The sequence below is a fragment of the Theropithecus gelada genome, chromosome 11, assembly GCF_003255815.1.
Source record: "Theropithecus gelada isolate Dixy chromosome 11, Tgel_1.0, whole genome shotgun sequence".
In the NCBI taxonomy this organism is placed as follows: Eukaryota; Metazoa; Chordata; class Mammalia; order Primates; family Cercopithecidae; genus Theropithecus; species Theropithecus gelada.
Genome location: NC_037679.1, coordinates 8,705,719 through 8,723,064, shown reverse-complemented (window position 1 = coordinate 8,723,064; position 17,346 = coordinate 8,705,719). Strand labels below are relative to the sequence as shown.

The 17,346-nt window shown below is 41.0% G+C and overlaps 1 protein-coding gene across 1 annotated transcript in view; it reads right to left on the bottom strand.

Moving 5' to 3' along the window:
* Positions 1-17,346, bottom strand: part of SPATS2 (spermatogenesis associated serine rich 2) — a 179,502-nt gene that overhangs the window by 2,062 nt on the left and 160,094 nt on the right. The window contains exons 10-13 of the mRNA XM_025403484.1: positions 10,793-10,851; positions 6,305-6,414; positions 2,493-2,595; positions 462-676 (exon numbers count right to left, since the gene is read on the bottom strand). Of these exons, the coding sequence (XP_025259269.1) occupies positions 462-676; positions 2,493-2,595; positions 6,305-6,414; positions 10,793-10,851 (487 nt within the window). The remainder of the gene's footprint in view (positions 1-461; positions 677-2,492; positions 2,596-6,304; positions 6,415-10,792; positions 10,852-17,346) is intronic.

Here is a 17,346-nt window from a genome sequence, read left to right as displayed (position 1 = left end):
AGGAGAAGAACCTATGGGATTACTCCTCAGCTTTCTAGTGTTTTCCCCCAATCCCCACCAGGTCACTCTCTCTTTCCCTGTAAATTCCACATTGTCCTTCTAGGGAGTTGCTGCTTTCAGATGCACACTGGTGAAACTGCCACTTGTGGTGCCTGTCTACCTTGAGACGGGTGCACGACTCCCAGTGTGACTAATTACCAGGCAATACTATCTACAACAGCAGGGATCGCTGCCAACACAAGAAAGTCAGCAGTTCTTGGCAACAGGAAATCTAAACTGGCTGGCAGTTTGGAACATACGTATCTAATGCTTTCTCAGGAACTAACTCGGGTTGGAGGGTTTCAAAACAGGCGTGGAATGGGAATAAAGAAAGGAAGATAATATACTGAGCTATCAGCTTTTAAGCTTTGACAATCTGGAGGGTTTTCTTCCTAACACGCTCAGCGTAGAAGCTAGGTTACCTCCCGAAGTGGCCGGTAGGGCTGGCCACTGGAGTTTGCTATGGCTGCAGGAGTCTCTCGCGGTGCAAAGTTTTTCTTGTTAGCACTTGTAAGGCTGGGAGGAGAGGCACAGGTGGAAGAGGAAGCAGCAGAGGCAGCACTTGGGCTACTCAAGGACACAGATGTAACTGAGCTACATCGGGATCTGGTTGAATAGCTGTTCTTTGGATGAGACACTGGAACAGAAATATGAGGAATATATGATCATATGATGGAACAATGGGTAAGGTTTCTACTTTCTCAATTTCACAATGAGCAATTTAAGATAAAGAACTGTCTATTCAAGTAAAGAAAAACCTCTAAAACTGGTAACAGGAAGAAAAAATCTCCCTTCTGCCCTCTTCCTCCACTTCCTCCAAAGCCCCACTGCTTTGTAAAGGAATTCTTAAACAAGAGAACAGTTTAACATCAAAGTTACCCATTCGCCACCAACTAATGACTTCTTGGGATTGGATCTGGTACTACCTAAACTCCTGGCTATGGCTCTAGCAGCTGACTAAGCCTGGGAACAATAGTATAGACCATATGTTCAGTTTCCTATGCAAGAAACATTCTAAAGTACAGTCTTGGCAAAGAAAGAAAAAGGTACATACATAAAATCTTTACTAAATTTTTAAAAGAATTTTGAATGATACAAGGTATAAATAATCAAGATCAGTTAAATATGAATAGAACTAATCTTTACAACAAACACGTATATTGCCAAATTTCTTTCTGCAAAATTAATCCCAAATTCAAAGTACCTATTTAACTGAACAAATATTAATATTTTCAGTTCAAATTGTGTTAGAATTCCAATGGTTTAAAACCACTCTCTAGATTTTTTTTTATTGGCTTTAAGCCTGGACTAACAATGAGTTTATAATTGTTGCCATAGGTTAAATATTTCACTTTTTTTTTTTTTTGGAGACGGAGTCTCGCTCTGTTGCCCAGGCTGGAGTGCAGTGGTGCGATCTCGGCTCACTGCAAGCTCCGCCTCCTGAGTTCATGCCATTCTCCTGCCTCAGCCTCTTGATTAGCTGGGACTACAGGCACCCACCACCTCGCCTGGCTAATTTTTTGTATTTTTTAGTAGAGATGGGGTTTCACCGTGTTAGCCAGGATGGTCTCGATCTCCTGACCTCGTGATGTGCCCACCTCAGCCTCCCAAAGTGCTGGGATTACAGGCGTGAGCCACCGCGCCTGGCAATATTTCACTTTTATACTAGACAGAAAGAACAAAGAGGCTAAAGTTCAGGGTTTGACAAACAGGTCACTAGAAACTCTCACTTCACAGGTACTCCCCTACCCTTTAATGCTATTATTTAAGGGTCTATTATGTTCTAGGCAAGACAAGTATTGTTTTCTCCTATTTAGAGACACAGTCTTGCTCCGGTGCCCAGGCTGGAGTGCAGTGGCAATCATAGCTCATTGGAACCTCAAACTCCTGGCTCAAACTATCTTCCCCCCTCACCCACCCCCACCCCACCTCCTGAGTAGCTAGGACTACAAGCATGTGCCACCACACCTGGCTAATTTTTTCCTTTTAATTTTTTGAAGAGATGGGAACCTCGCTATGTTGCCCAGGGTGGTCTTGAACTCCTGGGCTAAAGTGATTCTCTGGCCTCAGCCTTCCAATTTGTTGAGATTACACATGTAAGCCTCCGCGCCTGGCCTGTTATCTGCATTTTGGAGAGGAGTAAAATGAGGTTACTATAGAGGCAGGGATCCAAACTTGGTCTGACGGAAGGGCCCATGCTCTTTATACCACATATCATGCACCTCTCAATTCAGCATGAAAAAACAGTCTTTCACATTTAGGGAGCTGGCAAATACTTGTCCTCAGAGTTCAAAGTATCTGGACCCATGGACTTCATAAGCATCCCAGAGTTACTTTTCACAAAAACAAGCAAACAAGAGGCACTAATGAGGAATCGGGACGAAGACAATCAGCATGTCAGTCTCTTATTAATAATCACCAACTGTAGTGCCCAGACCCTCTCACCATCTCACCTTGTCCAAATGAATCAATGCTCTTCTTTAGGGTCTCTACATCACAGGTGAACCGGGCTACTCGTCCCAGATCCTCATCATATTTACGTTCACTAACAAAGTGCTGGAGAAAGGGCAAAGAAAGGCCTCCAGGTTAGACAAACATCATCCATGGAATCCATAACTTACTATACAGATAAAACAATCACTTTTAATTGTCTTTTTACTGCTTCAAAGTTTATTAAATGGCCATCACATGACCAACGCTGGGTGATCGAATAAATCTATTCAATTTCTCAAGAGCCAAAGGCAAGTCTGTAAGTTTATGAAATGCTACGTGATGGCCAAAGCTCATTCGATATAATCAAGAGAAAATGTAAAGAAAGAAAAAAGGGCCGGGCGCGGTGGCTCAAGCCTGTAATCCCAGCACTTTGGGAGGCTGAGATGGGCGGATCATGAGGTCAGGAGATCGAGACCATCCTGGCTAACACGGTGAAACCCCATCTCTACCAAAACAACACAAAAAAACTAGCTGGGCGAGGTGGCGGGTGCCTGTAGTCCCAGCTACTCGGGAGGCTGAGGCAGGAGAAAGGCGTGAACCCGGGAGGCGGAGCTTGCAGTGAGTTGAGATCCGGCCACTGCACTCCAGTCTGGGCTACAGAGCAAGACTCCGTCTCAAAAAAAAAAAAAAAAAGAAAGAAAGAAAAGAGGAGGAAGATTTTACAGTAGAGGGCCATCTTTCTACTGTTGGCTATTCTCCACTTCTTTCCATTTTATACAGAAGCAGAGGCAGCAAAAATGTTTACAAGGTGCTACAATGATACCATTTAGATAGATGGTTTGGTGTTAATAGGAACTTCCTTAGGAGACCCACTTAATCTCTTTATAATAAAGTAGGATTTCTTAGTCCTTGAAATAGGAACAATTTCTTGAGATGGAAAATCATTCATGTGAAAAGTGAACTTTGCAAATGAGAAGTTTATGCTGCAAGTAATTTAATCCTTTTAAGCAGACTGAGCTGAGAAGTAACCAACCCCTTGAGTCAAAAACTAACCATGCTATAAAAATCGTGGGACTAGAAACATGTCAGGAATAAAGTGCTTCTGGGGGTCTATTTCATTAAATAATGTCTAAAGTAGACTGCAATCATTTTTTTTTTTCAGATGAAAAGGAGATAAAAAAGAAAAGTGAAAGGCCTAGATATAATTTGGAAGAACTGAACCCTTCAGGACACTCCTCTTAACTGGGGGTGGCCTAATACTACTCTGCATCAGAATTCTCGGGAAGCAGCCAGAAGCACTGAAAGGGAAAGGAGAGAGAAAAATGACCTTCCAGCCTTGAATTCCTAAAACGTCAGAGTATGTTGCGGCTTAGGAAAGCACACGAACCTCTTGTTACAAAGCCTTCAGACATGTAATATCAGTCTGAGATTAATTCTGAAACAAATTCTAGGGTTTGTCGAGTCAAAGACATAATAGGAATGACGGAAATAAAATGATCTGGAAATAAGACATTTAAATTGCACAGCACCCACTTCAGTACACTGAAAAAGTGGAAAGAAACAGATCCTTAGTCAGCCTGCAGAAATATTTCCAGCAGCTTTTCAGCCATGTGGGAAGAGGAACAGATGAAGCCTGTGAGAGCCAGAATTCTCATCTAATTCCAAAGGGGTTTCCGGCTTCTCCCCAAGAGTTGAATGAGACTGACTGGCATCAATGTGAGGAGGCCTTTCTATAAAATTTAATCATATAGTTTTAGTTAAACAGAAAATGGTAACTGAACATTTGCATGATTTGGCTAGTTCACCCCAATAGAGTTGAAGGGGAGGCAGCGAGAGAACAATACTTCACAGGTCTAACACTGGGTCAGATGATAGCAAGGATCCCTATAAGGTCCTGGATGATATTCCACCTCTGTTTTTATTTTATAGAGACTGTTGTACAGCAAGTGTTCTCTCAGTGTGACAATAAATCTTATGTGTTCAGAAAGAGAAGAGGTAAAGGGCACAGGTGTGGAGAAGGCCAACTCCCTTTGTCACAGCTTGCAGTTTCCAGTTTATAAACAATTATTTAGAATGCCAATGACCACAACTATCCATGAATATCCCAATTTCCCTCAGGTTCACATGCTTAGTCTCAGAAACACTGTTCTTTATATAAGAATTTGGCCAAGTGCGGTAATCCCAGCACTCTGGGAGGCCAAGGCGAGTGGATCACTTGGGGTCAGGGGTTCGAGACCAACCTGGCCAACATGGTGAGACCCTGTCTCTACTAAAATACAAAAATTAGCAGGGCGTGGTGGCACATGCCTGTAATTCCAGCTACTTGGGAGGCTGAGGCACAAGAATCACTTGAACCTGGGAGGTAAAGGTTGCAGTGAGCAGCGACAGCGCCACTTCACTCCAGCCTGGATGACAGAGCGAGACTCTGTCTCAAAAACAAACAAAAAAGAATTAAAAGGTATACATATTGAACCCAAGTGATTTTTGTAAAAAGATTACAACAAATATCTCAAAGATAATTTTTCTCTATACAATCAGAATTGGCCAACCAACTATTTACAGAAGACCAACTACATACCAAGGTGCTGTGCTAGGCACTTGGAGAGACAGGAGCTCACTGTGAAGTTCACTATCTAGTGGGGAAGACAAATTAAGCAAATGCACATAAAATCCTAACTGTGCTCTGAAAGCATAGAATGGGGAGATATGATGGGAAAGTCAGGAAGGATGAGGAGGTCAAGAGTGGTAACTGGGCTGTTCACAGTGGCTCACGCCTGTAATCTCAGCATTTTGAGAGGCCGAGGCAGGTGGATCACCTGAGGTCAGGAGTTTGAGACCAGCCTGGCCAACATCATGAAACCCCATCTCTACTAAAAATATAAAAATTAGCCGCTGGGTGTGGTGGCTCATGCCTGTAATCCTAGCACTTTGGGAGGCTGAGGCAGGGAGACCACCTGAGGTTGGGAGTTTGAGACCAGCCTGACCAACATGGAGAAACCCCATCTCTACTAAAAATACAAAAATTAGCTAGACATGTTGGTGCATGCCTGTAATCCCAGCTACTCGGGAGGCTGAGGCAGGAGAATCACTTGAATCCGGGAGGCAGAGGTTACGGTGAGCCGAGATCACACCATTGCACTCCAGCCTGGGTGACAGAGCGAGACTTTGTCTCCCAAAAAAAAAAAAAAAAAAAAAAAGAGTGGTAACTATGGTTGGTGGCTGGGAGAAGAGCGTTTGGACAGATGGAAAAGCGTGTCTGTGGAGTGTAGAAGCCTCCAGCCTCTGCTCTCTGCTTGAGGGCAGAGGACCGGGGGGATGGTATGAACTGAGGGTAATGGCAGAGCAAGACTACACAGTCCTTCATACCGGATTAAGGATTATAGTATTTATCCTAAAAGCAACAGAAAGTTTGAAGCAGACTGCTGTAGTGTGGGGAACCTACATGGAGGGTGGGGCAGGTGGGGCAGGGACAGAATGGATGAACACAATCAGTTAAAAGGCTCTTACAGAAGTCCAGGCAAGAGATGGTGGTAATCTGATCATAATGGTGGTGGTGGAGATGAAGAAATAAGGTCAGATCTGAGATTTAGTCAAATGGATGGGGTGTGCTGATAGATTTAAGGTGGGAAATGGAGAAATTTTCTAAGGTTTCCAGCTGGGATAACTAGGTAGATGACAATACCACTTACAGAGAAAGGGACCTGGAAGAGGGCCAGGTTTGGGAAAGGAAGATCATGAGTTTAATATATTAGATATGGCCATGAATCATGAAAAGTTCTTACTTTAGCCTCTGAGGATAAGAAGAAAGGCAGAAAGCAGAAAGAAGTTTTACCTTGATATCGGCTCTGAGCTCAACCAATTGCTGCTCTGACATTTGAACAGCCACATGAGTCATCTTCTTTAGAAGTTCAGCCTTCTTTTGTCGGCTGAGCAAAATTTCCACTGTAGAGGAAAAGTGAGTGTGAACCTTATGTTACTGCTAAATAGGATAAAGAAGAACTAGAAATATAAGCCTTGCAGTAGGTATTTGGTCAGCCAAAGGCTTAGTTGCCCATCCATCCAGAAAATAAAAATATCAAAAGTCCGGTCTTTACCTTCCATTGGGTCTCTGAAGGCAGTTAAGTAGTAAACATTTTTTTATAAATCACAAACACTCATAAATCATTTGTTATTTCTCCTTCTAGTCAAAAAAATTTTATCAAGATGCATATAAGTTAAAAAGGAAATATGCATACATAATAAAAAATATTCATCTAGAGTAAGTTGAGTATAAAATGAAAAGAGCATCTCTCTTATTTCTGATTTTGTGGTCTCCTCTCCAGAGGAAACCACTGTTCACCATTTCTTACGTACACTTCCAAATATTGTCTATGTGCACACAACATGTATACATATGTATCTCTCCTTTTTCCCTTCTCACAAATGGAAGTATATCATACACATGGTCTTTCCTTTACCTTAGCTATTTTTACTTAATATATTTTTAAGTTTATTCCCTATTACTACATCTGGATCACCTTCATTCTGTTTAACAGCCACTGAGTATGGGGATATACCACAATTATTTACCGAGTTTCCTAGTGATGGGTATTTAGATTGTTACACCCTTTTAAGAACCACCTTCTATGGCATGCTTTCTGATATACAACTTGGATACAACTTGGTCATGGCAGAGAACAGACAATAAAAATCTCCCAGAGAGACAGGGGCTACAGTGGAAACTGAACCAAAGAAATCCTCCCTGGAAGCAGATAAACCACCCAAGGAATGTTAATGTTCACTACCACCAGGGAAGGGACTCTGCTATTCCTTCCCGCCAGCAAGATTTGATCATTGCTCTTCCTCCAAGTGGGAATTTTTACTATAATCATCCTTTTCTTTCTCCAACTGTGCAATATTGGAGAAGGGGGCATTTAGCCTTTCTTTTAATTTATGAGATCCCATCCTTGGAAGATCTGAAATTACTCTGAAGACCTAGCCTTTCAGCTGAATATTAACTAACTAGACGAGACTTTGGAGGTATTGCTACTGAGGAGGTGGTGAACATATTCTCATTTTGGAAAAAAGAGGGATACTGGGTAGGGGAGGACTGTAGCAAAGACCGTTAGTTGATAGAACACAGTCTTTCCAACTATATTCAAGAACATTCAGGGCTATCAGAAATCCAATGTTGTTGGGTACCAACAAAATTAGGTAAAAAAATCTGTATTTTCTGGCTTTGCTACAGATGAAATGGTCATGTGATACAGTTTCCCCATTGAGATATAAGCAGAACTCAAAGGGCAGGGTTTACAGGAGAGTATTTTAAAGGAGTCTTAGCATGTAACATTTTACTCCTTCTTGACTGGAGCCTAGGGAGTTGTCTTTTGACCATAAGCATACTCTCAGAATGGTTGCACAGAAGGATAGAAGAACCTGGGTCCCTAATGTCATATTGGAAATGTCCTGCCAGCTCTGGGTTGCTTACCTCTGTACTTTTCATTTCCTGAGAAAAAAGGACACTCACATTTATTTAGGCCACTCTGTTCCATGTAGTCAAACTGAATCCCTAACTGATATACACAGAATCCTGTAACATACTGAGGAATTAGCCAAATTCATGTCAGAAAAAAACAGAAATTTTAAAGAGTTACACCAGGTATTACAGAGACCTGGATGTATTCAGCAAGTTTACTCAGCCCAACTGCCTGCCACAAAGATGCACACATGGGCTGCCTAGACCCAAGTTACACTAATCAGTCAGGGCCCACTTTCTCAGGAGTCAGAAGCATGCCTACAAAAGTTTCTTAACACCAAAGCCCAACAGTTACAAATGATCTATTGGTTTAGCTCCCAAGATAAAACCTATTTGCCATTTGTATCAACTTCAGTTTCTCTCAGCTCTAGCATTCAGTGATTCTATGACAAAATTATAGCTCTCAAAATGGCGAAAATGAGGTAAATAAAAAGCTTTCTACACATAACAGATAACTCACAGGACCTAATTATACAACATTGGAAAAGACTGAAATACTACAAACCCATCAATTACTTAATAAAATTATAATATGTAAAAAACAAAAAGCAACTCTTAATAGCATTGGTAAATGAGTAATTACATCATGTCATTAAGAACCAGGATTTTCAGGGAGAAAAGAGCTAAAGATATAAAACTGATGAAGTTAAGTAAAACTCTGAGCTCTGAATTTGATAAAATAAGATTGGGCACAACTTGATAATTGGTTGAAGCTGAGTGATGGGAGTTTGTTACATTAGCCTATTTGAAATTTTTTGTTTTGTTTTGTTTTGAGATGGAGTCTCGCTCTGTCACCATGCTGGAGTGCAGTGGCACGATCTCGGCTCACTACAACCTCCGCCCCCTGAGTTCAAGTGATTTTCCTGCCTCAGCCTCCCGAGTAGCTGGGATTACAGGCCATGCCACCACGCCCAGCTAATTTTTGTATTTTTAGTAGAGATGGAGTTTCATCATGTTGGCCAGGATGGTCTCGATCTCTTGACCTCATGAGCAGCCCGCCTCGGCCTCCCAAAGTGCTGGGATTACAGGAGTGAGCCACTGCGCCCAGCCAAAATTTTCTATAATATAAAAGATGTATTAATATTTTTAAAAGCACCTTCTTTTTCTTTATATCAAGACAGGGTCTTGCTCTATTGCCCAGGCTGGAGTATAGTGGTGCAATCACAGCTCACTGCAGCCTCGACCTCCTGGGCTCAAGCGATCCTCCCACCTCAGCGTCTCAAGTAAATGGGACTACATATAGCCATATAACACATGCCACCATGCCTGGTTAATTTTTTTTTTTTGAGATGGAATCTCGTTCTGTTGCCAGGCTGAAGTGCAGTGGTGCGATCTCAGCTCACTGCAACCTCTGCCTCCTGGGTTCAAGCGATTCTCCTGCCTCAGCCTCCCGAGTAGCTGGGACTACAGGCATGCCCCACCATGCCCAGCTAATTTTTGTATTTTTAGTAGAGACAGGGTTTCATCATGTCGGCCAGGATGGCCTCGATCTCCTGACCTCATGATCTGCCCACCTCGGCCTCCGAAAGTGCTAGAATTACAGGCGTGAGCCACTGCGCCCAGTCTAATTTCTTATTTTTCATAGAGACAAGATCTCACTATGTTGCCTAGGCTGGTCTCAAACTCCTGGGCTCAGGTGATCCGCTCAAAGTGCTGGGATTATATGTGTGAGCCATCATGCCTGGCCTTAAAGGACCTTCTTCTCAAAAGTAAGAAATATGTCTTCTTAATGGTTTTAGTTTATCTGAATTTCCATTTTCAAAAAGAGAATGTACAGATAAAATAATGGACTGAAATGTCAAATTAGAAACTCAAAATATATTGCTCAATGTAAACGAAATCTCACCTCTGAAAAACAGTGGAAGGCATCTCTGCTACATTCTCAAAATTTCAAGTTAAAATGGACCCAAACTGAAGTCATTTCAGTGCTTCAAAGCTGCATCCTCTGGCCCGTGACCACACACACAAGTGATTTAACTGTGAGTCATGATCTCAACCTAGCCCAACATTTCTATTCTTATCAGTTTGAGGGTGGGTTAAAATCAACAACTTTCCTAATAATAAATCTGGCATTTAATGCAGGAAGATAAAACCTGCCACCGAAATGCCCCAAATCAATGCCATTGTACAAGTTGCAGTTGGTATTCCCTTTTCTTCGTGTAGCTGTGTATGTTTAACCTAACACTTAACAGAAATGATCAAAAAATAGATATCTGTTTTTTCTGTACAAAACCCCACAAATCACCAAAGTTAGACTTCATTCCTCCAGAATCTATTTTAGTAAGCTTTCAAGAAACCCAGTATCTTGAGCCCTCAATTCACTAACTTTTCCCCTACCATTGATAACAGATACTGAGTGAAGACTGTTCTATAAACTGAGAAAACAAAGAAAGTTCTGAGATAGGTAATGATAGGAGCATATACATTCAATCGTAGGCAACCTAATAAAGTCTTCTCTGATTATGCTAAAGGTTTTTTTCTGAGTAGAAAAAATCCCAGTGGAATTGCTTAAACACTGGAGGAAGAAACAAAATAAAAACCTGGTGGCAGATACCATGATGTAGTCTGTTATACATTGAACTCTGCATTCAAAATATTAAGATTTGGAAATATTTTTAAAACAGGCTCTTTAAAGTTATTTTACCTGAAAGGATTCATATGCCAGTACAATGCAACTGCTTAAGATTATTTAAATATACAAACTCTTATTATGGTATTTATATGGAGCTTTTGTTATGAGGGTGGGGAAGTAGGTACCTACTATTTATGAAGGTAATAGTTATAATTAAAGATCAATCATCTTACTTGCTTCAGCTTTCACTTTGTCCATTTCAGCAAGCAACGCCACTTCTCGATCCATTAAACTAGGAAAAGATGACAAAGGAATAAAAGGTTTGATGAGAAACTCAAATACAAAATTAGCACATTATTAATAGTAGAGAAAGACTGGTAAGTTTGTTTGCTAAAAGCATACTAAAAAATAATACTGTATGGACCACATAAAAATCCTGATGTCTTACTCTCAAAGAATATTTTAAGATTTTCCCAAAAATAAAATAAATAGACCCAATTCCCTTTTATATTGCAAAATTGGTACATTGCAGTACACCAATCGCTAGAAGTCTAAGAGTTGAGAACCAGCAGATGGCAGTAGCAAGCTACAAAACACATTTTTTAGTAAGCTGTGCTAAAGCAAAAGTCCATGTGGAAATTACTTACTTAACCATGTATGTACTCACATACTTTTTATATTTATATTTTGGTCTATAAAATTTGATGGCTTTGCATGTAATTAATTTTTACCAAGCAATATCCCCATTAGGGCATAGTAAATTTATCCATGATTAGGACTTGTATATCTTCAACAGCTGACCATGGTTGCACCAAGTCCTCTTACATTTTAGTACTTAGAATGCAAAGTAGTCAAAAGATAAGACATATAGTGTGCTAGTTTCTGAGAAACATATAACAGTAATGAGGAAGGAATAGAATTACAGATTTCTGGTAGGCTTTTTACAGAAAAAGAACATTAAATAGTCAATTAGAATTTTTTCCACTGCAAATGCAAATGGTTTATAGGCACATAAAGCTTTTCCATGTCGTTATAAAAGAGCCCACAGCCTTCAATGTATAAGGAGACAGCAGGTTACCCTAGTATTCAACCTCTGGATGCAAATAATTTTCCTTACCATATCAGTTTTGCTTTGTGGTAGCAAAAAGAAAAAAAATCTAGAATTTTAATGCCTGCACAAACATGGAATATTCCAACTTTCTTCAAATTTGGAGTTCATTCTGCTTTCTCCTTTTGAAGGAAAATATAACTACAGGGTAAATAAAAGTTCCACTCTTGTTTCTGGTTGTAATCATATACACACATACTCTCTTTCTCTCTCTGTCACTCTCTAATTCAATTTAGCTCAATACATAGTTATGTTAGCACAAAGTAGTTAATGTGGAGACTATGGTGTGAGACGTACAAAAATGTCTAAGGCAGGGTCATTTCCTCAAGGAGCAAATCTTTTATAGGGAAGTGCCAGAAAACATAGGTTTGATAATCGTTATGCATGATGTTAATAAACAGACTTGTAACTAAACAAATTTGGTTGGCATATTAATCCAAAAGCATCAAACTGGAGAGAAGATACAATTAATGTGGGGTAGCAATACTTTGCTAAGAAAGCATTTCCCAAACCTTGGCAATATTTTGCTCCAAGAACTCTAGCAGCATTGGAATACCTAAAAGACAAAACAAAAGCACAACTGAGACAGGAGCTGCCAGGCCTACAGTTTGACATTACCTCTCTTCTGTTGCCAAATCACCTTAAGATGCAGACACTGTGTCCATCAGATGACAAATCCTTTGTCTCTGACAAAGCTTGTAAAATATTTATTAAAAGACTACAGCAAACAAGTAAGCCTTTTGTAGCTTACAATCTTTATTATGAGAAGTAGAATGTCAGATGACACTTTTAGCAAGCTCTGCATCCTATAATCAGACTTTTTTATGGCAATTTGTGCTAGTACAGTGTGACGGCATTTTTTTTTTCCCCTGTGAGAATTACTGGTGTTCATTTAAATAAACTTTGTTTTTTGATTAACTCAGTGGTGATCACAAGAAATTCATAGGACAGTGCATGGACAACCATATAACCTCTCCATTAAAAAAATACTAGCTTATAATATATCCATCTACCATGTACCCACAAAAATTAAAATTAAAACACATATATTAGCTTAAAACACATATATTGCCAAAAAACAATGAAAAGCAGTAAGAACTTGTTTCTTTTTGTTACGTTGCCATCTATTGATAACACCTAGTGAAAGGTACTGTGATGTCAGCCCAGCGTTAAACAAAAGAATCTACTAGTTAACTGATGCCGATATGTTTCTCAGAGAAAAGGATGATCAGCATTTATAATTTTACATTAAAATTTTCACACCTTTAAAATACAAAAACGAATGTCAAAATTTAATAGTAAATTTCTTATTAAAAGCACATCAAAAAAGTAAATTATATAATGGGATTATGGTTGTATAGAAGAATGACCTAGCTTTAGGTTATTTATGCTAAAGCATTTAGGGGTGACATATCATCTACATCTGCAACTTCCAAGTGGTTCCACCAAAATATTATATACACACACAGCAAATACACTGCCATTGTACCATCCTTTCAACTTTTCTATATATCTGAAAGTTCTCATAATGAAAAGTTAGTGAAATGTTGGCATCACAAAGTAAATGGAGAAGGTGGGAAGAGTTCAAAGTGAAAAGTAGGTTAGGTATAAGGATAACAACATAGGCATTTTTTACAATTAAAAACAATTAATCTATTGTAACACAACTTTTAACACAGAAACTTAAGCTAAGGTTTTCCATCTGTTTCTGAGCTAAACAATGGTCCCAGTATGTATCTGTGGCCAAGAGGTTCAAAAGTACCTGTAGTGTGAGGTAATGGTTTTTAGATGCCAGAACGGCAAGCAATGAGTCCTCCCAGAGAGTGATGAAAGGCTCATTCAGACTCTCTATTACCTTGCTCACTCCAATACCTCAGGGTACTAAGCCTCTCTCAAGGCTTTCTTGAATGGAAATATGCCATAATAAGCACCAAGCACCTGGTAGACTGGATTCTAAAATTGCAAATGAAATTCAGCTAAATATTGCTGGGACCCTATTTGGAAAAATACTAGTTTTTATTAAGCCTGGGCCTTATTCAGTGTTGAAAATTTCCATATCCTTTCTTCAATTATGAAAGACAGATTTGGATGACTGCTCCCTGCTAGTAAAGAAAAAGACTGGTAACTAAATGTTCTATATTTCCTTCCTTCCTTTTTGGGACTTCCTTACCATGTTCACATTTGCTCGACTTATTCTAAAGCTGTGGGGTTTTTTTGTTTTGTTTTGTTTTTTGTTTTGAGATGGAGTCTCGCTCTGGAGTGCAATGGCATGATCTCGGCTCATGGCAATCTCCGCTTCCTGGGTTCAAGCGATTCTCCTGCCTCAGCCTCCTGAGTAGCTGGGACTACGGGCACATGGCACTACACCCAGCTAATTTTTATATTTTTAGTAGACATGGGGTTTTGGCATGTTGCCAGGTTGGTCTCAAACTCCTGGCTTCAAGTGATCTGCCGGCCTGGGATTACAGGCATGAGCCACGGCACCCAGTCAATTTATTCTAAAGTTTTTGCATAATTTAGTTGCTCAGAATAGTTGTTACTGAAGTATCACCATTCACATCGCTAACACATATTGTGTGCATCATTTGAAGCCAGTCTTCTAATTAATATACAGATACCTAACATGCAGTTAGAGATTCTAGCTCTTGCCTTCAATAATTCACTGGTACCAAAAAACTGATCATTATTTGTTTATGACTGTTGCATTGGAAAAACAATATTAAAGTGGAAACGCAACTCTGACAATTCCACAGGTCAATTATTTCATGGGATATTACTCGAAACCATTCAATAATATTGTCAGAAAACATTTGTACTCAATTTTATTTGCTCAAAATCTAGAATTTTTTTTTTTTTTTTTGGAGACAGGGTCTCACTGTCACCCAGACTGGAGTACAGTGGCACCATCAAGACTCACTGCCAACCTCCGCCTCCTTGCTGAAGCAATCCTCCCGCCTTAGCCCTCTAAGTAGTTGGGACTACAGGCACGAGCTACCATGCCCAGCTAATTTTTGTATTTTTTGTAGACATGGGGGGTTTCACCATGTTGCCCAGGCTGGTCTCGAACTCCTGACCTCAAGTGATCCATCCACATCAGCCTTCCAAAGTGCTAGGATTACAGGCGTGAGCCGCTGTACCTGGACTTTTTTTTTTTTTTTTTTTTTTTTTTTAAAAGACAGGGTCTTGCTCTGTTACTCAGGTTGGAATGCAGTGGCGTAATCATAGCTCACGGCATCCTTGACCTCCTGGGCTCAAGCAATCCTCGTGCTCAGCCCCAGTAGCTGGGATTAAAGGTGTGTGCTACCACACCTGGCTAGTTTAAAAAAAAAAATTGTAGAGACAGGGGTCTTACTATGTTGTCCAGGCTGGTCTTGAACTCCTGATTTCAAGTGATTCTCTCGCCTTGGCCTCCCAAAGTGCTGAGATTATAGGTATAAGTCACTATGCGTGGCCTTAAAACCTATTCATTCTAATTCTACTAACCAACCAAGCAAAAATTCAAGCAAAGCCAATGCAGACACCTTTTTTTTCTTTGAATACGGTTTCCTCTTCCCATATAAAATAACCAAAAAAGAGAATTGCCAGTAGTATTTATTTTTCCTTCCTTTCTTTTTTTTTTTTTTTTTTTTTTTTTTTAGTTTCGCTCTGTCTCCCAGGCTGGAGTGCAGTGATGTGATCTCAGCTCACTGCAACCTCCACCTCCAGGGTTCAAGCGATTCTGGTGCCTCAGTCTCCCGAGAAGCTGGGATTACAAGTGTGCACCACTCATGCCTGGCTAATTTTTGTATTTTTAGTAGAGACAGGTTTCATCATGTTGCCCAGGCTGGTCTCGAACTCCTGACCTCAAGCAATCCACCCACCTCAGCCTCCCCAAGAGGCCAGGAGTGGTGGCTCACATCTATAATCACAGCACTTTGGGAGGCTGAGGCTGGCAGATCACTTGAGGCTGGGAGTTCGAGAATAGCCTGGCCAATATGATGAAACCGTCTCTTTATTAAAAGTACAAAAATGTGGCACATGCCTGTAATCTCAGCTGCTTGGGAGACTGAGGCAGGAAAATCGCTTGAACCCAGGAGGCAGGGGTTGCAGTGAGCTGAGATCATGCCACTGTACTCCAACCTCGGTGACAGAGCAAGACTCTGTCTCAAAAAAAAAAAAAAAAAAAAAGTTAGAATGTGAACATAAGCCACGGTTCTCATATGACAAGCTTTCAATGGAATAATCTTTCTTTCTGTTCTTTTCCAATGGTCAAAAGCACCTTAGTTATAAGCTAATCCAGGAGCTCATGTGACTCAATGACGATATTTTACAATCTGTGTAAGGAAAAAGAACCAGTAACAATCTGTATTGCTAAGGAGTATGTTGTTCAAGTTGCTGTTGTTTTTTTTTTTAATTTTTAGATAAAGTCTCACTCTGTCGCCCAGGCCAGAGTGCAGTGGCGTCATCTCGGCTCACTGCAACCTCTGTGTCCCGGGTTCAAGCAATTCTCCTATCTCAGCCTCCTAAGTAGCTGGGACTACAGGCGCATGCCACCACACCCAGCTAACTTTTGTATTTTTAGTAGAGACGGGGTTTCACCTTGCTGGTCAGGCTGGTCTCAAACTCCTGACCTTAGGTGATCCACCCGCCTTGGCCTCCCAAAGTGCTGAGATTACAGGTGTGAGCCACCGTGCCCGGCCTCAAGTTTTCAGTTGGTTAAAAAAAAAAAAAAAAAAAAAATGGCTGAGCCAGGGCTAGGCACAGTGGCTCATGCCTGCTATCCCAGCACTTGGGGAGGTCGAGGTGGGAGGATCACTTGAGCCCAGGAGGTTGAGACCAGATTGGGTAACACAGTGGGATCTTGTCTCTCCAAAAACATAAAAATTAAAACAAAACGAGATAAAAATGGCTCGAGTGTTAAGCCCCCTTAGTGAGTGGCTGACCAGATCCTCATTTGAAACTGTGATTTTGGCTGGGCACGGTGGCTCATGTCTGTAATCCCAGTACTTTGAGAGGCCAGGCAGGCGAATCACCTGAGGTCAGGAGTTCGAGACCAGCCTGGCCAACATGGTGAAACCCCGTCTCTACTAAAAATACAAAAATTAGCCAGGTGTAGTGGCACATGCCTGTAATCCCAGCTACGTGGGAGGCTGCGGCAGAATCGCTTGATCCCAGGAGGCAGAGGTAGCAGTGAACAGACATTGGACCACTACATTCCGGCCTGGGAGACAGAATGAGACTCACTCTCCCAAAAAAGAAAAAAAAAAAAAAAAGGAAAGAAACTGGAATTATGACACCAATGTCTAAAAGTTCCAGAAACCAGAAAAAGGTGAAAACATGTGGAGTAGGAAGGTAAACACTGCAGAATAAAGCAAACAGGAATACCTGTTAAGACACAGAAAACAGGCCGGGCGCGGTGGCTCAAGCCTGTAATCCCAGCACTTTGGGAGGCCGAGACGGGCGGATCACGAGGTCAGGAGATTGAGACCATCCTGGCTAACACGGTGAAACCCAGTATCTACTAAAAAAAATACAAAAAACTAGCCGGGCGAGGTGGCGAGCGCCTGTAGTCCCAGCTACTCAGGAGGCTGAGGCAGGAGAATGGCGTAAACCCGGGAGGCGGAGCTTGCAGTGAGCTGAGATCCGGCCACTGCACTCCAGCCTGGGTGACAGAGCGAGACTCCGTCTCAAAAAAAAAAA